Source organism: Halichoerus grypus, chromosome 6 (assembly GCF_964656455.1).
Source record: "Halichoerus grypus chromosome 6, mHalGry1.hap1.1, whole genome shotgun sequence".
NCBI classification, from domain to species: Eukaryota; Metazoa; Chordata; class Mammalia; order Carnivora; family Phocidae; genus Halichoerus; species Halichoerus grypus.
The window spans coordinates 126,279,839-126,304,869 of record NC_135717.1 but is presented as its reverse complement, the minus strand read 5'-3'; the positions used below and the strand labels follow the sequence as shown (position 1 = coordinate 126,304,869).

At 37.0% G+C, this 25,031-nt stretch overlaps 1 protein-coding gene across 6 annotated transcripts in view; it reads left to right on the top strand.

Moving 5' to 3' along the window:
• Positions 1 to 25,031, top strand: part of TAFA2 (TAFA chemokine like family member 2) — a 461,307-nt gene that overhangs the window by 292,782 nt on the left and 143,494 nt on the right. For all 6 annotated transcript variants that reach the window (XR_013449245.1, XR_004926761.2, XM_078076201.1 and 3 more), the window contains exon 2: positions 8,242 to 8,348. Coding sequence is in view for 4 of the 6 variants with exons in the window: in XM_078076201.1 (XP_077932327.1) it covers positions 8,243 to 8,348 (106 nt within the window). In the remaining 2 variants the exon portion in view is untranslated. The remainder of the gene's footprint in view (positions 1 to 8,241; positions 8,349 to 25,031) is intronic.

Below are 25,031 nucleotides of genomic sequence, written 5' to 3'. Positions count from 1 at the left end.
CATACAATGGAATATTATTCAACCATAGGAAGGAAGGAAATCCTACCATTTGCAACAACACGGATGGGCCTGAAAGACATTCTGCTAAGTCAAATAAGTCACACAAAGACAAATATTGGATTATATTTTTATGAGGTATCTAAAATAGTCAGGGGGAGGAGGAAATAGGGGAGTTGTTCAGTGATTATAAAGTTACAGTTAGAGAAGACAAATAAGTTCTCGAGATCCGCTGTACAACACAGTGCACATAGTTAACAGTGCGGTGTTGTGCACTTCGAAATTTGTCAAGAGGGTAGATCTCATGTTAAGTATTGTTAACACAGACACACACCAGCAAAGGGACACAAAGAAACTTTTGGGGGTGACAGATATGTGTATACCTTGATTATGGTGATGGTAGCTTGGGTATTTGCTTGTCCAAATGCATCAAATTGTATACATTAAATATGTGCAGTATTTTTGTATATCATTAGTATTTCAACCTGTAAAAAAAGATAAATTCTAATTTAAATTGGCATTCTATATTTCATCTGACAACTGTAACTAAGGGTCCCAGTCCTGATGTAGCAATTCCATTAGGTCTAATCTCAATAGGCTGGTGTCTGGTAGACGTTGGACACTTAGTTCTGGAAGTGTTAACTCAGCTTTCATCAGACTATGCAGTGTGTATAAATGATAAAAGGTGTACCATGTAAAGACTGGTCATTTTATATAGCTCACAGTAATGAGATACAATAGTATTTCCTTTATCTGGTATCATGGCACTTAGGTGATTAAAAAAAAATTTCCAGATAACCAAGAGCTAACACTTCATTTTAGCCTTTTTCAGTGCACACCTGCCTAAAATGCACCATGTACTTTTGGGACCCATTACAGAGAGTGTGGAACATTGTTCAACCACTGTCTCACTGAGGACTGAGCCAGTGGGCATCTGGATTCAAGACTCCATTGCCACTTAGGTCTTGTCTTCACATTATTCTTTCAGATTCTAATGTGTAATCTGAGGATATTAATGCACGCAGAGCTTAGTTGAAAAAGTTATCGTGAGGATTTAATGATACATTAAAGAAGCCAATATATTCTAAGCCAGTACATTTAAAACTGTAAAAATATATATAGTAATATTAGTAACTTCACTTAGCATGCTGTGCTCTACTTATCCCTACGGGCATTTGAAGAGTATTTGTCTTTACCCCTAATGATCTGAGAATGCTGTATATTTATAGATTCGATATCTATTCTCTATTATCCCTGTATCACTGTTCATTTTGCAGAACCATCCGAAATCTCTGTTCATTAGCCCTGCCTCCATATTTAGTCTGTTGCTTAATATTCTCACCTTTTAATTCTGTAGACTTAGGATAAATTCCTAAAAGTAGGTTCACTTCTCACCTATGTTTAAAACATGTGAGCTCTTTTATTTGTTGCTCAAGGACTTTTTTATTTCCCACTCATTCCTAGTCAGGAAGCTATGCTCCAAATATTAATAATATAATAGCTACAGTTTCCCTGTCTATTCTGGTTTGTGGAAGATGCTTTATGTACATTGTTTTTATTTCTTACAACAGTCCCACCAATATGTATTCGTACCCATGCATTCCATATGTGGGCATTGAGACTCAGAGTTGTTAATAGATAAATGGACTTATCAAGTTTAGTTGTGTGTTAGAGCCAGTATTGCATGCGGGCAGGCATTTCTGACTTCTAAGCCCATGCTCTAAGAGAAGGACCTTAGAAGAAAGAGTAACACCTCTGATTTATCATATACCTTTTATTAAGTTCAAACTCACATGATTTCTTGTTTATTATAGTGATGTTGCTGCTTGGGGAAAAAAAGCGACATCCCTGTTTTATAGATAGAAAAGGAGAGTAAGTGATTCTGTTGTAGTAACAGATGCAAAGCAGTGCAAGTGTCTCAGGGGTTGATTTATTTTGTCTTATAGCATTTTTGTCTGTTTGGGTTATTAGAGCTTGGAGCCTAATCATTTAAATGATAATACATTTCTGTTTTTCTATCATTATGGTCTACAGGTGGCAAAGGCATTTCTAAAAAAAAATAAACACTTTGGCTCTACATTGCTAGGCATAAAGCAGAAGTACCTCCTGGGTTTTTATACCCACCAAAATTGCAGTATTATGGCAAAATGAATGTAAATATAAAATTGGGTGAAGGAAGAAGGCAGTTGTGGTTCTTAAATGAAGCTTGTATTTACTATCAGGCAAGCCTTAGGAAGAAACCACTGGAGCTTTTTTTGGCTAAATCTCCAGGGTTGACTTAACTGGATAAAATCCCAAATGTAGATTCATTGTGAAACACTGATGTATCCAATAAAATGAAAAATTTAAAGCAATTCTTTTAATTCAGAAAGATTTGAGAGACTGATTAAGATTCCAAAATCTTTGTTTTGAAGTTACCTAAGGAAATAGAAGCTAACCATATGACTGGCATATGAAAATGCAATTCTCTAAACTTGTGATCATAATTTACAAGATCGGAAGTCCAGGTTCTAGTTGGTCAGCAGGGAGATTTTAATTTAAACATACTCGGTAAGTGTGGCATAAGTACTGTATTGTGATGATGCTGGATATAAGACATAACATGAAAACAAAGTGGGAATAATGAAAATGTCTAGAATCAACCGCTGCAGTTTCTGGATGATATAATGCATAGTGTAGGATTATTGATAGAGATACATGATTGTCTCTTAAATTTGTTACTATACGTTCTTATATATGCAAAATACTTTAATCTTTAATCTCAATGTTGATATTACTGTCTACCCTAAATATAATTTGCTATTTCAGTAAATAACTTGGATATACTAGATAGAGTCATAGTATTTGTCATAAAATGCTAGTCAGGTTTGACATGATTTTTGGATAAAACCAACAATGTTGTGAAAATTGTGGCTCTAGATGTCCTATGTAGTAGGGTTTTTCTAATCACCGGTCAGGAAAAAAAGGCTGTTCCAGATTGGCAGGTGGCAGATTTAATAAACAAGAGAACTTACATATGAGGCTTGTCTTGGGTGGCCACAAGCAGAATAGATCTCTGCACCCACCTGCCAGACTCTTAAAAGTATATAGAGAGTCCTTAATGGGGTTCAGTCATGTATACCATTCCAGATGACCTCAACAATACTTTACACTCTCAAGAATATGTCCTTGAAACAGCTCCCACTATATAAATGATGGACAGAATGTATACTCCAAGGACAGGGGAGGGGTGAGGGGTCTCTGATTGTCTGGATTCAGCTCATGGGTCATTGATCAGTCACGTTCTCTCAATGACCTCCCCCAAGAAAGGGACAGAGGGAAGGCCAGTGTGGCTGCAGTGTAGGGAAGGAAGGGAAGAGGAATGTGAAGTGAGGTCAGAGAGGCCAAGGAGGGAGATGATGTTGAGCTTTCTTTCAAGTAAGAAATTAAGATTTTACTCTTGTTTCAATAGGTAAGTAAATTCTGCGATTCAAAGCAAGGCGTGGGGTGCAGTAATAAAATCTGATTTAATTTTTTTAAAATCTGATTTAAATTTTATAACATCATTCTGGTCCCTGTGAGGAGAAAATTGTGTTAACAAATTGTAGCATTTCTCCTCAAGGGTAAATTCCCATACTAGATGGGGCTGTTAAAGTCCATGCCAACACTGGGTTGTTGTAAATATTAGATCAATGTAGAGAAGACTCCTAAAGAGACCTTTATATATATTGTCTTATGTGGCCTTTATTTCCACAGAAGTGTCTTATGCTCAAGGGCTTTGCTCAAGGGTGGTTGGATTCTAGGTTCCAGCTTTTATCTCCATATTTGTATATAAGGCTTCCCCCCCATCACCTCCCTTTCCCTCCCATCTTCTCCTCTTTAGATCAGCTAAACTTCATTTCTGTTTTTATGGGGAAATGATTTATCTAGTAGCATAATAGTTTTTCAGTTCTTGTTTATTAACAACTAAATGCACTTTCACATGGGTGGGGAGGCAAAGGGTTTCACAGTCATTCAAAAGACCGAATCTCAGAGAATATGACTGAAACACTGAAAGGGGTGGGAGAAAGTCTGAAGGTTTAATTGTCAGTCTTCTACTTTGACAACTTCTCAACATCCTTCACTGCCAAGGTTACCGTTGCTCAATTATCCTGTTTGCCTTTTGCTCCTTGCGAGCTGCGGCTGCTTGAGGAGCAATTTCAAGGTTTCGTCCTCTGTGTGTATTTATCCTTCAGTTTCCTGTTTCTTCTTCCCTCAGATTTTGCTGTTAAAAAACTCACTTACATTTTGTCATTTTTACAGATAAATGGGACAATTCTGATAGTGCATTTGGTCCTTGACTGTGGTAGACATGTTTAAACTGGGGTCTGGTGGTTACACACTGAACGAGAAGGGAATGCCCCCTCCTCTGTGCTCTCATAGGAAGTCAAGAAGAAATGGACATTCAGCTCTTCTCCTTTTTGATAATGTGCCTTTGTTGAAAGCCCTCCTTCACTCCATTACACTTCAGTTTGCTCAAACTCTATCGTTATTTAAAAATCAGTTAGAATAAAACACATTCCAGATTGGATTCCTCCCTTTTTCTTCTTTTCTAGTGTGCCCTTTCTTGTCTCCCCCTACCCTACCTCTTTCTCACATTCTTCTTTTTGTTTGTCTTTTCCTAATTTTATCCTAAAGAAATGAAACATACTTGCTTCCTGCTCGTGTTGACAGCTGTACAGTATATTTGGCTCTAAGGTCCCACCAACATTCAGGAAAGAATCATTTTCCAGTTACTAAGCTGACCCTTGGGTCAGGCCCTAGGTATTCACAAATGTATGGAGCACAGTCCCTCTTCAGGAATCTTAGAGGACAGTGAAGGATGGAGATAAGTAAATGGAAATTATAGTAGTGTGGCAAGTGGCTGGTGTGCATAAAGAAGGGTGCTCAACCTGGTCCTGAACAAATGTTATGGAAGGACTTCTAACCTGCACCCTGAACAATGAATAGAAGTTAGCATTAATGAGAGTGGACTGGGGGATGGAGTGGAGAGCTGATATGTTTCAGGTGACATGGAGGTAAAATTTAGAGAGAGGACATTGAGGAAATGTAGTGAAGTTAAAATACAGACCATGAGTATGTGTGGAGAGGGAGATGGGGAAGAAAGGCAGAAAATAAGATTAGAGACAGTCCAAAAAAAAAAAAAAAGTTTAACTTTGATTCAGGTTTCTTAAAATATCTTTCTGAGGGTTAAGGGTCTTTTCTTTTGAACATAGGGGGGAATCTTGTGAAGGTTTTAATCTTATAAAGGGTGTCTCATAATCATAGTTACATATTTGGCTACACTGTATCCCATTCAGTCAATAGTACTAGGCACTTAATGAGTACTCAATAGCACAAAGGTAGTCATGAGAAAAGGCAGACACAGACCTTGTCTTCAGTTCCAGAAGCTGACAATATTGGCTGTAAGAAGTCCAGCTAAGAGGCTGTGGCCCATGAGAAATTTTGGTGGTCTGAACTGCAGTACTGCAGTAGGGATGAAAATAAGTGTGTATGTTTAAGAGATATTCAGGAAATAGTGCTGACGGAAGATGGTAATTGACTGGAGGGGGTGGGAGAAGGGTGAGAGGGAGAAGGCAGGGGTCTCCACACATTTCCACATGTTGAACTGTATTCCCTTTCCTTTTTTAGTTTGACAGCTTGGTGACTTTGTGGGTGTTTCCATTTCCAGATGTCTAGTTATCAGTTTGACCAGCTGTCAGTTCTGTCATCCCATTTGGTGGGTGCACAGTGGTATGGAAAATACAATGGGTCGTTGACCTTGTAGCAGAGGCCATTTGCTATGGCAAAGCTATTATCAAGAATTATGCTAAGCAGCTCTTCTTGTCAGATGAGTTTTGCTAAATTGTTCATTCTGCTATATGATATGCAGTACAATAAGTTTGCAGGGATCAAATGTAGAGGGGGGAGGCAAGATGGCTAAAAAAATGTTAGAAAAAGTAGACTCTCAGAACAAAACCAGTAGTAAGAGTGCTGAGAGTTAACAAAGGCTACATAACGGGTGATGTAAAATGGGTATTTGATTTTCTGAGAGAGAATACAAAACCAGATTATTTCCCTCAGAGGCTTCCCGAGAACACTAGTATCTGTGTTACTCTGTGGAGAAAGGTTTCTGGAAAATATGTACACTCAAATATGCCCCTTGTTAGAAGAGGATCTGGTTACGTTTGTTGAAACTAGAGTTATACAAATATATTTGCCCCTCCCCCCCAGGTTGTTCACTAATACTGTATTAACATGCTGTGGAATTGATGCCTCACAGAATGCTCCCAGGAAAATGCTGGACTAACCAAGTAATGACTGTAGTCATGGTTAACGTTCATTGAGTGCTTATCATCCTCTGTGCATAGTGTTAAACTCTTTAAATTGACTATCTCAGTCTTCACACTGACAACACTATCAGGTGTAGATATTTAATTATTATCCTCATTTTAGTGACAACAAAAATACTCTAAGTTATGAAGTAATTTGTCCAAAGTAATATAGTCGGGAGGCAGGAAACTGGATTTTAAACCAAATAGTCTAATCTAAAAGGTCAAACACTTACCCTTTGTGCAATATCTCGACATGTCATAAGACCAAAGTCCATGGAGGACTTGGTTGCTGTTGGTGTGACTGAAACTCCCTTCAATCATCTCATGAATGGGACTGACCTCTCATGCCCCTCAGGGACCAAAGGAACATCCAAATGACTGGAATGTTCTCTAATGTCATAGTCATTGAGCCCTTATTCATGGCAACCAATAGATCAGGCATTTCACATGCATTATCCCATATTATAGTAGAGGAAACTGAAGTAGAAGATCCAGAAGTCAGTGGAGCCTGGACTCAAATCCAAACAGTCAGACTCAGGAGTTAGTCATGTTCTTAATCATGCAACAACGTCTCCTCAGCAACCTGAATTGGTGCACACAGTTTCTCCAGGCCGAGAAATGTTTGCATATATCTGTATTAAAATATATAATTCATTTTTAATACATTTATTCATATGAAAGCCTCCTCTTCAGAATTGTACAAATTATAGCCATCATTGCTACCACTGAATCATATTTTTAGAGATGGAGTTTTGGAAGTAACAGTGTGAGGAGAAAGGTAATTTAGAGAATTCAAGAGGAAGAGGAATCAGACTAGGTCAGAAAGCGACCTCGTAAACCTGCCCTAGAGCTAAGGCAAGAGTCTCCAGGTGAAACAAGAATAGAGTTCAGTATAGGATTGGACTCTGAGAAGGCACTAAGTGATGGACATATATTTTATATACCTCAGAAATAAATACAGATGAGTTATATTTCATATTAGTTTCACTTACCCCTTAACAAAGTAGTAGTTAATATAAGGAATTTAGAATTAGAGTAAAAATTCAAACCCAGAATTGCCTATCATTAAAGATGACCTTAGGCAAATTTCCAAATTTCATCTTTGAAATGGGGATGGACATATCCCACATTTGTTGTGAAGAACAATATAAACATTGTCACGTAAAGTGCTAGAGAAAGTAGGTGCTGAGCTTTTATTATAGGTAGCTATTATTATATTAGAACATTGCTTTCTTGAGTTTTGTGAGTTCAACTTGAAACTGTTCACTTGGTATTTTTCATTCTGTTTTTCCATTTTTCTCCCACTTCTGATAAAGTACAGAGCAGTGGATTCCAATAATATTAAAATACCTGTGTGTCTCCGGTAGTGGAATTGTAAGAAGCAGTTGTACCAGGTGACTTTTTTTTTTTTTTTTTTAAAGCACATTAGGAATAATAGATTTGAAATGAGTTTATTCTGGACAGGAATTCATTTAACACATTTTATCTAAACTGTTTACTCTGACCATTTGACTTGGCATTGAAGAAGAAATCTTTTAGAAAAAAAGAGTAAGATAAGTCACTTATTTAAAGATTATTCAAACAACTATGCCTTGGATTTTGTGAATAAGTTAAATCTATATTTATATGGAGAAAAATGGTAATGTTTCCCAGTTGATTTAGGCTATTGTTGAGTGAATGAAGACTGACTGAGGTAGGGCCTCTCTTATCTCTTGCATCATATCAAGGCACGTTGTTTGGAATACTTTTATTTTTTCTCTTCGGAATTTATACAGTAAACAGCATTTCAAATACAATAAATTCCATTTTCAGGTGTTCAGGTGTCATGAAAGCTCTAAATGTAGCACAATTATAATGGAAAAGCAGTGATTTCATATACTTAGGATTTTTACTATTTTTATTTTATTTGCAGGATGAGTAAGAGATACTTACAGAAAGCAACAAAAGGAAAGCTGCTAATAATAATATTTATTGTAACCTTGTGGGGGAAAGTTGTATCCAGTGCAAACCATCATAAAGGTAAGCTCTTCTGGTTTTTTTTTTTCCCTCAGCTCTCTGTGGAAAGTGACTTCCTTTAACACAGACTATCATGTTCTATCTTCACTGGTCCGTTAGTTTTACTAGGTATGGGTTCCCCCCTGGTAATTCTCTTTAGGTAAAAATGCAGAGAGTTATCCTTAATATGGCTTTGATGGGGGAAGCATGATTGTTTCCAGGATTACTGCCATTTCTGCAAATAGTGTTCAAAGAGTATAGAATCGTGACTCTGCCTTTCCCCGTCACTTCCATTTTTAAGGTATTGATGCTAAAATGTTTGGTGGTCATGTAATAAACATGAGTTTCAAATTGCAGTCATCCTGGGAATGAAAGTGTCTTTAATGATCTGTGTCTTAATAATATGTATCTATGTAAATTTCCCCTCTGTGCTTTTTGTGGATCGGATTTCTTCATGCCAGAGTACCTCGTTGACCACCTTTTGGACTCTATCCCTAATGTGATATTCAGCAGGCTCAGTTCAGAACAGAGTGAGAATATTAGTTTTATACATATGTGTTAAGCCTGACAGTTCAGCCCTTTCTGTTCTCTTTCCTGAGCCGAAGACTCAGTATGATGAATAACTACCTTTTCCAAATGAATTAAAATGGGGCTATTTCTGAACTGTTCTTACCATAATCAAGTATTCATAACCTGAATAGTCAATTTAGATTTTTCTGTGAAATATGATTTTACAATTCAATTTTCAGTCCTCTGTAAAGTCTAGAGATGAGCAACTTTTAAATTTTATTTTTGGGGGAAGAGGGAGTTAAGAGCGCCTTGAATTTTGTAACACTTAAATTAGTTACACATGTGCATTTAATTAGCATTACATAGAACATTAACACCAGGGAGAGGGAAGACATGGTGTGAGGGAGTGATGCCTCTGAGGCAAAATCTTTTCCCCTGTGTTTAAAACCAAAAAGAGACATTTTTCAAAATAAGAGAATTTTATGAAGAGGCCCTTCGTATTTCATAATCCTATTTTCACCCCACAGTGTGTGTGTGTGCCTGTGTATACATATAATATTAATTATATCATAGGTCTATTTTAGAATGTTCTTCTTTTCTTTAATACAGCATACTGATCCACAAATCCTCTTTGATAATTGTTATTTGTTCAAAAATAAAAAGATGTCGAGGAGGACATTATTCCCCATGCCTCCAAATTGGCAACAATGGACCAAATCTAAGGACAAAGTAGTGTTAAATACTCACCTTTTAGTAAGACTTGCAAACTACTTGGGCTTAACAAGAGAAGACACACCATCCCTTCTGTGATGGGTGGCCACCCCCATGCCTTTTCCCAGCCTATAAAAGAATTGAGAGAAATAGGGAGTTTTATAGGAATGGTGGGTGTCACTCGGGTTAAGCAAGGGTTCATGGTAAAGATGCTTTCTCAGCTCCAAAGCCAAGTGATATGATCCATGCAAAATGCCCCTTTTGTTTTAAACTATTTTACCTTTAAAATAATAAGTATAATGTATATGTAAGTCATGTCCATAAAATGAATATGTGGTTCATACTCTCACCACCCAATTTAGAAATGTAACATTTCTAATACTCTGGAAACTGGCCATGTCTGACACTCTGATTTCATTCCTTTGCCTCTTTCCCCAGACAATCACTACTCTTAAATTTTGTGATTATAATTCTTTGGCATTTATTTCTAATTTCGCCATGTATTTATATATATGTAAATACACATATTTATGTATATATTTATATATAAATATGTATATATTTTTATATATATAAGGCATATTCCTTAATTATGACTGTTACTGAATTTTCATAATAGTATTATACTGTATTTTCCTGTAATTTGCTACTGTGCCCAACAGGTACTTGGGGCGTTCATTGGGGTTGATGGCATATAGCTAGAGTTTATTCTTTTTTACTGTTACTCCACATTTTATTGTATGAAGTCACCACAATTAATATATTTATATTCTTGTACATGAACACTTAGTATTTTATATTCCTGCCATTATGAATGATGCTTCCATAAATATTCTTGCACTTCCCCCCCAGTGCACATGTGCAAGAGTTTCTTGAGAACACATTCCGAGGAGCAAAATTGCTGGGTCTCGGGGCATGCATATCTTCAGTCTTACCAGATAATGCCAAATGGTTTTCCAAAGTGGTAGTACTAATAAAGTAGTTCAAGGTATTTCTTACTGTATTTGTAATCTTGCTGTATGTGTAGATCTCTCTCCTTTCTGGGTGATTAGTGCTCAGTATGTCTTATCTCTTTTCTTGATTAGTCTCACCAGAATTGGTCAATTTTATTAGTTTTCTAAGAATCAGCTTTTGCCTTTGTTGATCCTCTCCCTTGTGTCTCTTCTTGTATGTCATTACTTTTGCTCTTATCTTTATGATTTCATCAGTTGTGTTTATTTTTGTTTATATAACAAGCACTTAAACTCAGGGTATGCCAGGTATTTGTGGGGAAGTGAAACTTCTTGGATTTCTCAGTGCTCCAAAAAGCCTTAGCCTCCTGAGTCTTTTCATACCTATAGTTATTTGTGTAGTTAATTGCTTTGATTGAAAGGATGATAAAACTCCTCTTAACTCCTCAAGTGAGCTAAATGTTATAGCTTGGATTAGGTCCCTAGATTAAGTTCTCAAGTGCCAGAAAGATTGGGGCACCACCTCTCTGGGTGTGAAACTCCTGATCTTGGAGACACCTGGGGTTTATTTGGCCCTTAGAAAGATGTATTTACATTCTGAAAGATTCGACTGAGAACCTAGGATCCTTTCTAACCTATCTCAAAGCAGCAAAAGATTTTTTTTTCCTTTCAGGATGGGAGGAGATGACTGTCTCTCCTATACGTAAGTGGAAAAAACCCCATTCTACTCTGTTACTCACCTGTAGAGTTTTCAGCTACTTATGTAGGACATATGACCTGGCCTTCATCATGAGTAAGGCATAGGGCAAAGCAGGCTGATTTACTTATTTATTACGAGATAATCACAAAAAATCTCTGATTCAGAGCACCTTGTATAAGCATTCAAGATAAAAGTAATAAAGATGAATATTAAAAACTCAACAGCACTATTCTAAGAGCTTTACAGATTTCAGCTCATTTAATCTTCATAACAGTCTCTGAAGTGTGTACTATCATTAAATCCACTTTGCAGATCAGAAACGACAGCAAGGAAAGGTTAAATAATTTGTCCTTGATTGGCTAGTTAGTAACGAGGAGGCAGGATTCAAATTTAGGCCGTCTTGCTTCATACAACCATGATATATAGCTAGTAGTGAATTTCTCTTTTATTTATTTATTTATTTATTTATTTATTTATTTATTTATTTATTCATTTGACAGAGAAAGACAGCGAGAGAGGGAACACAAGCAGGGGGAGTGGGAGAGGGAGAAGCAGGCTTCCCGCCAAGCAGGGAGCCCGATGTGGGGCTCAATCCCAGGACCCTGGGATCATGACCTGAGCGGAAGGCAGACGCTTAACGACTGAGCCACCCAGGCGCCCCAGAATTTCTCTTTATACTATTTGTGGTTTAGTTGACTTCCTGAATCTATGGATTGGTGTCTTTCATGAACTTTGAAAAAATTTCAGGCATTATCTCATCAAATATTTCTTCTACACCTTTATCTCTACTATCTAGAACTCTGGTTATGTGGATGTCAGCTTTCTCACAGTGTCCTCTGTGTGTTTCAACCATTGTATTTTCTTTTTTTTTTTTTTTTAAAGATTTTATTTATTTATTTGACAGAGAGAAACACAGTGAGAGAGGGAACACAAGCAGGGGGAGTGGGAGAGGGAGAAGCAGGCTTCCCGCGGAGCAGGGAGCCTGATGCGGGGCTCGATCCCAGGACCCTGGGATCATGACCTGAGCCGAAGGCAGACGCTTAACGACTGAGCCACCCAGGTGCCCCTCAACCATTGTATTTTCTACCTTCAAGTCTCTCAGTGAATTCTGGGATATTTATTCACATCTTCCTACCACACTCGTTCTGTGTTCTCTTCAGTCTAATCTGCCCTTTCATCCATATATTGAGTTTTAATTTCATCTATTATATGCTATTCACAATTTTTTTTTTTTTTTGGTGAATTGGCTTTTGATACTGATATATTTTTGTTCTCATTTATGTTTGTATTTCCTCTTTATACACTTGATATATGATATATATGTTTTGTATATGTTATATAGGTCTTTAAATATTATATGTAATTACTATATAATGTATATTATGTATATTTTGTATATATTACATATGCAATATATAATATATACAAAACATATATAATATATATGTCATATATAATATATTTTATACAAACATTTAAAAACATATATATTATGATATATACTATATTAAAATTATCATATTACATATTGTATGTACATTTTATATACATGTTTCATATATATTATATATACATTTTATATTTGAGTTGATGATTCTATTTTATGAAATTTTTCTGTTCTCTTCCTGGTGAGTCTCACTCATGATATTTATTTTAAAGTTTTGTGATTTAAAAAAAATTGTGAGCTAATAATGTTCATTGGAATCATGTAGAGAATTTTTAAGGCTGTGCTTAGGATGCATTCTTTCAGATGATTTGCATATTATCATATGTCTTAGGTAAAGTTCTTCAAAAGTGGAGCCAAGTCAGGAATTCTTGTTTATGGGATTTATTGAAAGTGCTCTCAGGAGGAGAGCAAGGGCAGCAAGATAGAGCAGGAAAAAAATCTAAACACAAATAGAGTCTCAGCTGGAGGACAGCCTGGTCGGATCCTATGGAGGGGCTCTGAAACATGAATTGCTCCATAGAGTTAGCCTCTCCTTGAGATTAGATAGACAGCATCTTCTACCCTTGTGTTCACTAGTCATTGGCTATTGATCTATTCCCTCTGGCAGGAAATAGCCTTCCTGGGGAAGTGGCTCTTCTTTTGCAGAGGGTAAACCTCTAAGGAAAGAAAGAGCTATGAACTGTGATCTGCTAACATTCACAGCAAATGGAGGAAAGGCGCATAGCTGATGAAAAAAGAATCTTGGTAATGTATCAGCATCTATATTCCACTACTCCATTTCTCATAGCCCTCACATCCATTTGCTGCTTAGATAAGTTCACTTCATCCAGGCAAAGCTTATCAAATTGGTCACAATTGGTTGCAATTTCCAAGAAAATGTACTTGAGGAGGGATGGTTCCCCCCCCGGCCCCGACTTGATAATGTAGTTGGTACCAAGGCCATTAATGATACTCATATCTGCCCACTCCCATAGCCATTTTAGATTTCCCTTTTCTTCAGCCAGCACTTCTGCTCATCTGGGAGGCTTGCTTGATGTTTTACCCAGACCTCATACCTGAGAGTTCTGAGCCATGGATGTTCTTAATGCTATGGTTGTACTTAAACATTTATAGTTATACTGGGTATTTACCCCAAAGATACAAATGTAGTGATCCAAAGGGGCACATGCACCCCAATGTTTATAGCAGCAATGTCCACAATAGCCAAACTATGGAAAGAGCCTAGATGTCCATCAATAGATGAATGAATAAAGATGTGGTATATATATATGAATAAAGAAGATGTGGTGTGTATACACACACACACACACACACACACACACACACACACACACACAATGGAATATTATGCAGCCATCAAAAAAATGAAATCTTGCCATTTGCAATGATGTGGATGGAACTAGAGGGTATTATGCTAAGCGAAATAAGTCAATCAGAGAAAGATAGGTATCATATGATCCCACTGATATGAGGAATTTGAGAAACAACACAGAGGATCATATGGGAAGAGAGGGAAAAATGAAACAAGATGAAACCAGAGAGGGAGACAAACCACAAACTGAGGATTGCTGGAGTGGCAGGGGGTGGGAGGGATGGGGTGGCTGGGTGATGGACACTGGGGAGGGTATGTGTTATGAGCACTGTGAATTGTGTAAGACTGATGAATCACAGACCTGTACCCCTGAAACAAATAATACATTATATGTTAATAAAAATTTTTAAAAAAATTTATAGTCATAACTGGGTATGGGGATGCCCAAAAATGGCCCAGTGAATCATCTGAGAGCCTAACATACTCTTCTCTGCACTCCCCCTCCCACACACAGCAGCCACTCTCTTCCTCAGGGTTATCAGTGTCATTTACCACATCAATATTAACTCCTTTCTTTCTTGCTGGGCTTTGGGGTTGACCAGGCAGCAGCTGTAGCTTTATGTTTAATAGGACTCTTACTGTTTCCCCTGGTAAAGGCATCCCCTTCCCGGGAATCAGTACCCCTAGACTCTTAGAGTCTCTTGGTAGTTTTCATAGGAATATTAAGATTAGTAATTGTGATGGAAAATTTGTTTTACTTGGTAATTTTCAAGTACCTGCAATAAGGCCCAAGAATATAGCAGCACATAAAAGAGGCAAAAATCTTTGTCTTTATGGAGTTTTTGTCCTAGAGGTAGGAAAACAGATAATAAAAAGAAAAAAATAGTTTTATCATATAAATGCTATGAAAAAAATAGAAGAAGAGGTCTAAGAAGTGTTCAAGAGGGATTGTAATTTTAAATAAGGGCTTTGGGTAAGACCTAAAGTTTCCAGTGGAGCCAGCCACAGAAATATCTAGGGGAAAGATGTTCCAGGCAAAGCAGCAATAAGTATGAATGCTTTCAAGTTGGAGACAGTGAGTTATAGCAAGAAGGATGATATTCATAGAGTAGATTATCTAAGAAAGAGAGTGGTAGGAGATTAGGTCATTACAGAACAGGTAAACGTAGAAGATAAAAGAATGGAATAAATAACTCTCGAAAATATCAGTGCTATAGCATTGTGCTCTCAAGAGCAACCAAATGGAGAATTGTGTTACTCTGTTTTCTGAACACGACATAGAAACACTAGAAATCCAGAGCATTTGGATTTGAAAAATGAGGTATCGAAAAATCAGAAAATGTCACCAGCTTAATAAAATATTCTGAGCTTTGGGAACTAAAAGTCCCTCACACACAGATAAATAAGTTTATTGCTCAAACTGCCACGGAGGTTCAGTTCAGAATTCTCATGATTGTACTGAGCTGGGCATTTTGGGAGGGGGTGGTGATTAACTCAGAGCATTGTGACAGCCAGTCAGAAAGCATAAGCTGTATATTCCCCTTGGAAACAATTACATTAGGTCCAGCTTCAGATATTAGGGATCAGAGAGGAAACATTTCAGTTTAGGACTCCAAGTTCCTAAAAGAAAAATATAGTCATTAATCTTAGAAGGCTAATATGTTTTCTTGCCTTTTCTTCCTCTACCCATCACGTCCAAACTAAATTTAAAGAAAATGAGTCATCATTGGATATTTGGGTTGGTAAAGGATCTCTATTTAGTGTAAAAGAAATACACATGGGTGAGTTATATACAAAAAAGAAAATCAAAATTCATTAGCTAAGATTGAGTACATATTATCCTCATTGTCATATGAAGTAATTACTCATCTGATTTGGGACTTTTGATTACATGGAATTTTTTCAAAGGAAAAAAAATTCAGATGATTTTTAGTTCAAAGCCTGGATGATAGAGCAGTCATTTAATTTTTTTAACCAAAAAAAAAAAAATGTTTTTTTTTTTTGTCTGTTGGTTTGATAGTTTATTCAATTATCCAACCAAACTACTCAATAAACAAAATCTATTTTGAGGGTCTGTCAATCTATATTGAGATTGCTAATCTATTTTGAGGGTTGAGTTTTAGATCAAGTTCTGGAGATATGGTACAGCATAGGGGATATAGCCCATGGTATTGTAATAGCGTTATATAATGACAGATGGAAGCTACACTTGCGGTGAGCACAGCAAAAGGTATAAACTTCTCAAATCACTGTGTTGTACACCTGAAACTAATGTAACATTGTGTTTTGACTATACTTCAGTAAAAATCAAAGTGAACAAAACAAGCATGCCCCATGTGCTATGAATCTTACAGTATAGTCAAGGAAAAAATTAATCTGATAATCAAATATTTAATTAAAATTGTATTAAAGTATTGTAAAAAAAATTCAGGATAAGAGTATCTAAACTGTAAAATGGCTGGAGGGTGGTCAGGAAACTCTTTTCTAGAGAATAGATACTTGAACTGAGTTTTGAATGGGGAGTGGGAGTTAAGTAGGCGGAGGATGGGGCATCCAGGCAGGAGGAGCTGCATGTGCAAGGTGCTGAGACATGAAGGAACAGAATGCTCTGGATCTTGAAGATTGCTGTGTCTGTAGGGAAAAAAAGAGGAAGTGGGTGGTGCTCATTCGGCTTGGAGAGGCGGCTGGGGTAGCTCACTGGGGCTATATTCAGAATGCTAGTTTACTTACAGTTAAAATTGATCCAATTTAGCTATGATATTACTAGATTCTCTTGGGCTGGTTTGCACCTGATTATGATGTACACCAAAGTTTAAGAACCCTAATTTATAATTCAACATCCATTCATGATAAAAACTCTCAACAAAGTGGGCTTAGAGGGAACATACTTCAACCATTATAAAGGCCATATGAAAAACCCTCAGCTAACATCGTACTCAATCGTGAAAAACTGAGAGCTTTTTTCCTAAGAACAAGACAAAGATGTCCACTCTCATCACTTTTATTTGACACAGTACTAGAAGTCCTAGTCACAGCAATCAGATAAGAAAAAGAAATAGATATTCCTATTGGTAAGAAAGCAGTTAAGCTGTCACTGTTTGCAGATGACATAATATTACACACAGAAAACCCTAAAGATGCCACCAAAAAACTATGAGAAGTAATAAATAAATTCAATAAAGTTGCAGGATACAAAATCAATACCCAGGAATTGGTAGAGTTTCTACACACTAATAATGAAGTAGCAGGAAGAGAAATAAAGAAAACATTTCCATCTACAACTGCACCAAAAAGAATAAAACACCTAGGAATAAGCTTAACAAAGGAGATGAAAGACCTGTACTCTGAAAACTATAAAACAATGATAAAATTCATGGTGTTGTAAGGATCTTGTTTGTGAAAACAACTGGATTAATGTTTCTAGAGAAAGAAAAATGGCCAGAACATAAGCTGACCTTATTCTGGACTTTTAACAACACATTTAATTATTCAGTTTTCAGAGAAATGTTATTTGAGAAATTTTCGTAACAAAGAGAAGTACCAAGAAGACAAATAGGGACACCCATAATTTTTCCACATAGTAATTACTAGATGGCATTTGCATGTATTTTTTTCTGGTTTACTTTATGAACATATTAAAATGTCTGAGAGCTTGATGTTCATTCATTTATGTATTATGTAAACACATTTATTGACGTGGACTTAGGTGTATGAGAGAATGAGCTGGTGATTCTGTTTTAAACCATGCAGGTAGGGGTATTGTTTTCCTGGAGTTTACCCTTTTATATCCTGATCTTTTTTTTCTCTTTTATTTTAAGATATCTCATGCTTGCAGAATAGTGCATAAAACATATATGTACCCATGAAAGAATAATTATAAAGCAAACAACTGGGCAACTACCAACCAGGACAAGAAATAGAATGTCAGCCCCTCACCATCCCTCATGCCTCACCCTGATTACAACCCCTCCTCCCATAGACATACTGTACTCTTTTCCTGACTTTCTACCCCTAAACAATAGAATATAATTTTATTTGGTTTTTAATTTTGTAAAAATGGAATCCTAGTGTGATTTTCTGCTTACCCTGAAGATTTTCTCTTGAGATTCATCTATGCTGTGACATAGGACTCCACTCTATGAAAATATTGTGATGTGTTTATTTCTTTTACTGTTGACAGACATATGGGTCTTTCAAGTTGTTGGTTGTTTTGACAATGCTGCTGTGGACATTATTGTACATGTATTTTGGTTTACAAGTACAAAATTTCCCTAGGATATATTTCTAAGATTGGAAATTTATGAGTCATATGATAACCACATATTTAACTTTTTTTCCCACTTTGTATAGTTAACAGTAAATGATGTGTATTTACTTATATATCTAAAAACTATTAATAAGCACATATCTTAATTGGGGCATAAGAAAACATAATAATGTACTCTAAATTACTTTGGTAAATTATTTACCTCTAGTGTCAGATTTCTTTGGGACTTTTTTGTTAGTATAAAATTTTTGTGCAATAACTATTTACATTTAATATTTAATAATTGTTCATTGGGTTTATTAATAAATTTTGTTCATATTAATTTCTTTATAGAGTTAACACTAATGAGAATTTCTAGAGTCAAAAAGAATGAAACAGATTTGTATCATTCCACATTTACTCAGGAATGAGGAAATCATACTAAGGTGGTTTAAAATAGGGAATTGGTTACAAAAGTGTTGAAAGGGGAGGAGAAGGAAACAAGGAATGATGATAGTACTACTCAGACAGTGGTAACCACAGAAAGCCATTCCTCCCCCTAGATGTGGAGGAGCATAAAGAAGCAGAATTACCCAGAGCTCCTGGATGGATTTGCTGTTGAGGTCGCTGAAGCACTGCTGCTGCTGTAGGAATCACTTCCGTTGCCACTGAGCAGGAAGCCTGTACCAGTTCCCTCATGATATTGCAGGGCCTGGGAGGCTGAATGCTGCCAATGCTGCTAGACTCTGCTAATGCTGCGAAACCCACCCAGACATTTACATTACCCTCCCTTAGTACTTCTGAAACCAGAAGCAGGAAAAGATAATAGATGACTCTTACTCCCTTCAGTCTCCCCGTCCTTTTTTTAAATTATGTTATATTAGTCACCATACAGTACTTCATTAGTTTTTGGTGTAGTGTTCCATGATTCATTGTTTGCATATAACACCCAGTGCTCATTGCAATACGTGCCCTCCTTAAGACCCATCACCAGGCTAACCCATCCCCACTCCCCACTGAAACCCTCAGTTTGTTTCCCGGAATCCATAATTTCTCATGGTTCGTCTCCCCCTCTGATTCCCCCCCCTTCCGTTTCCCCCCCTTTTACTAATGTCTTCCATGTTATTCTTTATGTTCCACACATGAGTGAAACCATATGATAATTGCCTTTCTCTGCTTGACTTATTTCACTTAGCATAATCTCCTCCAATTCCATCACGTGGATGCAAAAGTTGGGTATTCATCCTTTCTGATGGCTGAGTAATATTCCATTGTATATATGGACCACATCTTCTTTATCCATTCATCTGTTGAAGGGCATCTCAGCTCCTTCCACAGTTTGGCTATTGTGGACATTGCTGCCATGAACATTGGGGTGTACGTGCCCCTTCTTTTCACTACATCTGTATCTTTGGGGTAAATACCCAGTAGTGCAATTGCTGGGTCATAGGGTGTGTAGCTCTATTTTTAACTTTTTGAGGAACCTCTACACTGTTTCCCAAAGTCGCTGTACCAACTTGTATTCCCACCAACAGTGTAAGAAGGTTTCCCTTTCTCCACAACCTCTCCAACATTTGTTGTTTCTTGCCTTGTCAATTTTTGCCATTCTAACTGGTGTAAGGTGGTATCTTAATGTGGTTTTGATTTGAATTTCCCTGATGGCTAATGATGTTGAACATTTTTTCATGTGTCTATTAGCCATTTGTATGTCTTCTTTGGAGAAGTGTCTGTTCATGTCTTCTGCACATTTTTTGACTTGATTATTTGGTTTTTGGGTGTTGGGTTTGAGAAGTTCTTTATAGATCTTGGATATCAGCCCTTTGTCTGTAGTGTTATTTGCAAATATCTTCTCCCATTTCATGGGTTGCCTCTTTGTTTTGTTGTCAGTCTCCCTTTCTTATGAGAGCCTTCGTCCTAGAAACAGACTCCAAGATGGAATTCAGTATGTAAGAAATTTACTGGAGGAAACATTTTTGAAGTACAAAGGGGGCAGGAGCAGGAGTAGAGGGGGGTGAGCCTTCAGACCATGAGGAAGTTCTGATCCCTGTGAAAGAAGAGAAGGAAGGAAGGAAGGTTGAGTAGGAAGAGCCTCAAAACTTGAGCCCAGTTTTGAAAACGTCCTATCCAAGCCAATTTGGAATCCTTGAGCAAAGATTACCCTTTGGAGAGTGTCCCATAATGGGCTGTAGTATTCCTGTCATGCTCAGTCATTGACTGGTAGCGGCTCAGGGAATGTGTGGCCTTGTTTGGAGCCTATAATGGATCTACAGGTGGGGCAGATGGAGATCACAGGTCAACTATGTTCTTTGCGATGTATTCTTTTGAGGGAGATGGAAGCACACCTCTTATGGCTGTCATACCTTGATGGGCAAAATCTAAGCCACAAGGCAATCTGAGAAATCTAGTATATAACTTCTAGCCCCCTTGAGTACAGAGAGGAATGAAAACAGAAAACTGTTGGAGAAGGGGCACCTGGGTGGATCAGTTGCTTAAGCACCTGCCTTCAGCTCAGGTCATGATCCCAGGATCCTGGGATGGAGCCCTGCATGGGGCTCCCTGCTCAGCAGGGAGCCTCCTTCTCCCTCCCTCTACCTCTGCCCCTTCCCCTGCTCATGCTCTCTCTCTCTCAAGTAAATAAATAAAATCTTTTAAAAAAATGTTGAAGGGGGTGCCTGGGTGGCTCAGTCATTAAGCGTCTGCCTTCGGCTCAGGTCATAATCCCAGGGTCCTGGGATCGAGCCCCACATCAGGCTCCCTGCTCGGCAGGAAGCCTGCTTCTCCCTCTCCCACTCCCCCTGCTTATGTTCCTGCTCTCTCTCTCTCTCTGTCAAATAAATAAATAAAATCTTAAAAAAAAAAAGTTGAAGAAAATGACAAATATCTACCACAGGAATATTTATACAGGAATTTATATTATTTATATAGGAATATTTAGATTGTCAAATTACTCTTTATTCCCTCACAGAGGTATATAAAACCTTGCATCTCACCAGTCTGAAAATATTGGCTACTAATTTTAAAAAATCTTTGTTAAATCAAAAGTTCCTGACATAGTCTTTTATTCAAGTTTTAATTAATATTTTTGAGTACTAATGAATGAATTTTTGAACTCTTCATTTTCTATTATTTGAATTATTCATCAATTCCTTTGCCAGTTCGATGTTTTTTTCTTTTGATCTGTTTGAAACCTTACATAACTCTTACAGCTTGATCATGTTCATTGTGTATCTTCAGTATATACACTGAATTTCAAATTTAATGTTTTAAAATAATGTTTGTATTTCTCAGAACACAAAGCATTCCTACACTGTTGTTGGAGAAAATTTAGAAAATGTATAAAAATATAAAGAAACTTTAAAACACCTGTAATCCTATACATAAATCACTAATTACTTATTATATTATTCATATAATAATATCAAGAATATATTATATCCATAGGTTTTTCTCCTTTCTTTTTATATTGCAAGCATATCTTCATGTTTCCTGTGAAAATATTTAACCATACTATAGTACTGGGTATTTGAGCTGTTTATTTTTCTCTAGTAAGAATAATCCTGCAATAAACATTTGTATGTGCAATTGTTTTTCCCCATATCTGTTCAATTAGGCTAGATTTTTAGTGATAGAATTACTAGGGCAAACGGCTTAAATATTAAAATATTACTGTGTTTTGACAGTGATATTTTTAACTATAAAAATAATTTGTGTTCATTTTAGAATATTTGGAAAATATAAAAGAAGCACTGACAAAAACAATCTAATATACTCACAGGATGTTCATTTATTAATATTTATATATGTTAAATGTATGCATTTTGATATATATTGTCATGTTGCAAACATCCCAATTTATATTCCCATCAGCACAGAATTTATACATTCTTGTCAACACTGAGATTTACTATTCTATTTGATCTTTGTCAACTTCATCCTGTTTTAATTTGCAATTTTTAATTACTAAAATGATACACATCATCATTGATTTATTGACCATTAGTATTTTTATTATCTTTGCATGTGTTTTGTCTATTGTTTTTATTAGATGACCCTGTTTTTATTTATGGCTTTATGAAAGCACTTTATAAGGAGCTAATGTTTGGTGTTATGTTACCAGTGGTTTATATTTTGCCTAGTCACTGGATTAGCATGTATTGTGTATGAGCACAGCTCAGAGTCCCAGTCTGTTTTAATCCAGGCTTCTTTTACTAACTGTAGGTAATGTTGCTTTCTTTTTTGGTTGGGGGGTAGAGTATCTGGATACTTCCAAGAGAGTTTCCTTTACCTTAAATTAAAAAAAATATATTGCCAATATATATCTAGGTTTGATTTCTTTTAATTATGGAGTGAGTCTTTTCAAGCTTAGATTTCAGTTTTCAAAGAAAACCTTACTTTTACTCTGTATTTAATAATACTTTTGTCTTTTTGTTCTGTTTTGTTTTTTCCCTCCTCTGTTTCTGGATCCCCTATTGTTTGCTTGTTTGGCCTCGACTTGTCTTCTTATAGTCTTAGATTTTCTGTCTTTCTGCTTTATGGTTTTTTGGGGTGTGTATGTGTGGATATCTTTACGTTTATTGTCTAAACCTGTGTAAAATTTTATATCTTCTTTTATCCTTTTGATTTCTCTGTGCTCTCCATTTTGTATACTGAATGTGCTCCTGCACCCCATTTATAAGTATTTTTTCTTGCATAGTCTTGCTTCTAATATTTTTTCCCTCCTTGTTCTTTTAGTTTCTGTCTTCCATGCTATAAGCTTTTCTCAGATAGCTGATAGCAAACTGTCTCCTCTGGAAGTTCTGAGCATGTCACTGGAGCTTGTAGAGTTTGAGATTCAATTTAAGATGATGTGTCAGAACTTTTATTGGAGGACCAATGATGTCAGTACGTTTGAGTTTTCTTTTTTGGACTGGCCAGATTTCTTTTCTTTTCTTTTCTTTTTAAAGATTTTATTTGTTTATTTGACAGAGAGAGAGACACAGCGAGAGAGGGAACACAAGCAGGGGGAGAGGGAGAGGGAGAAGCAGACTCCCGGCTGAGCAGGGAGCCAGATGCGGGGTTCCATCCCAGGACCCTGGGACCATGACCTAAGCCGAAGGCAGATGCTTAAACATCTGAGCCACCCAGGCACCCCTGGACTGGCCAGATTTCTTAGAGAAGAATCCTTTAATCTCTTGGCTGGGAATGTCATAGAGTTGAAAGGCAAAAGCAGGTGGGGTGAGGAATTATGTCTCACTTCAATTCTATAGTTCATTCAGTATGGTGCCTACAACCTCTACTCTCTCTTGTGTTCCCCAGTCCTGAGATTACCTCTGTGTCTCTCCCCAAATAATAAACCAGGTTGGCAGGTGGACAGCTGCCTGGTGACAAAGAATGATGGAGAATAACTGAAGATTTAATTGCTTCTCAGACAGCTTTCACCAATGCTCCTAATTATTGCCCTCAATCCCATACCCTTTCCAGGCCTATCTGCTGCTTCCAGTCCCCCATTTTCTGATAATTCTGCACTGCCAGCCTAGAGATTCTCTTTTTTTGAGGCCAGTAAGTTAATTCTAAAATTTTGTTGCTGTTGCCTCCTACTTAAATGCGTTTTTCAACCAACATTTAAATCAGAACACTAATCATGTTTTATATTTTCTTTTCTGTTTTCTTATACTTTTTCTTGTTAGGCTTTGTATTACTTCCACATATCTCTTTTCCAATTCCACACTTTTGCTCCACATTCTGTTGTTGTAGCTCATTTTTCATCCTTGCTTTGATCAAGTGCATTTTTCTTGAATTATATGGGAGTACAAAGCAGGAGTTTTATAAACTTTTTAAAATGTCTCGTATATTCTTACATGATGCTATGATATTGCTTTTAGAGTAACTATAGTATCTTCCTTTCATTAAAAAACACCATTCTGCAGGCCTTGTTTTTTCTTCCTGTTTTCTCATCCATTCCTATTATTTGTTCCAAACTGGAGCGTGGGTCTTGAATTTTCTCTCCTCATGTGTATTCTCTTGGAATTCTATTCTCAGAATGTAGAATTCTGAAGCTATGGCTAGTTCTATTAGTTCCTGCTTGGTTTCTTAGTATTTGTGGAAGCTGTTGTGATAGGCACCAGATATATGCATCTAACTGGGGGCTTGGTATTGGTAAAGCTGCCTTGCTAGATACACACGACATTCCCACCTTCTTCTGAAGGCTGCTACTGGTGAAGTCAAGGGAGGGTACCGTTATCCTTCTGGTTTTCTGTTTGGCCTCTCAGGACATCTGTTTAACCCTGAAAGTTTAGAAAGCATTCTCAACAGCATGCTGTCCACTCCACGGCTTACTCTTGCTATCTTCACAGTTGTTCAGGCCAGAGTCTTCGGCATTATCTTTGACAGCTTTCTTGCCATCTCCACTCACATCCAATCGATAGTAAAATCCTATTAGTTTTAATTCCTAACTGCCTTTCAAATCTGAATGTTCCCCATCTCCATGGTCTTTATCTTCTTTGAGCTACTGCAATTCACTTCTCATCCAGTATTTCCTGACTCTGATCCGTTATCTACACAGCTACGGAAGTGAGCTTTTAAAAGTAAATATTTGACGGGCGCCTGGGTGGCTCAGTTGGTTAAGCGACTGCCTTCGGCTCAGGTCATGATCCTGGAGTCCCTGGATCGAGTCCCGCATCGGGCTCCCTGCTCGGCGGAGAGCCTGCTTCTCTCTCTGACCCTCCCCCCTCTCATGTGCTCTCTCTCTCTCTCATTCTCTCTGTCTCAAATAAATAAATAAAATCTTTAAAAAAAAATAAATAAATAAAAGTAAATATTTGTCAATTTTACTTCTTTACATAGAACCCTTAA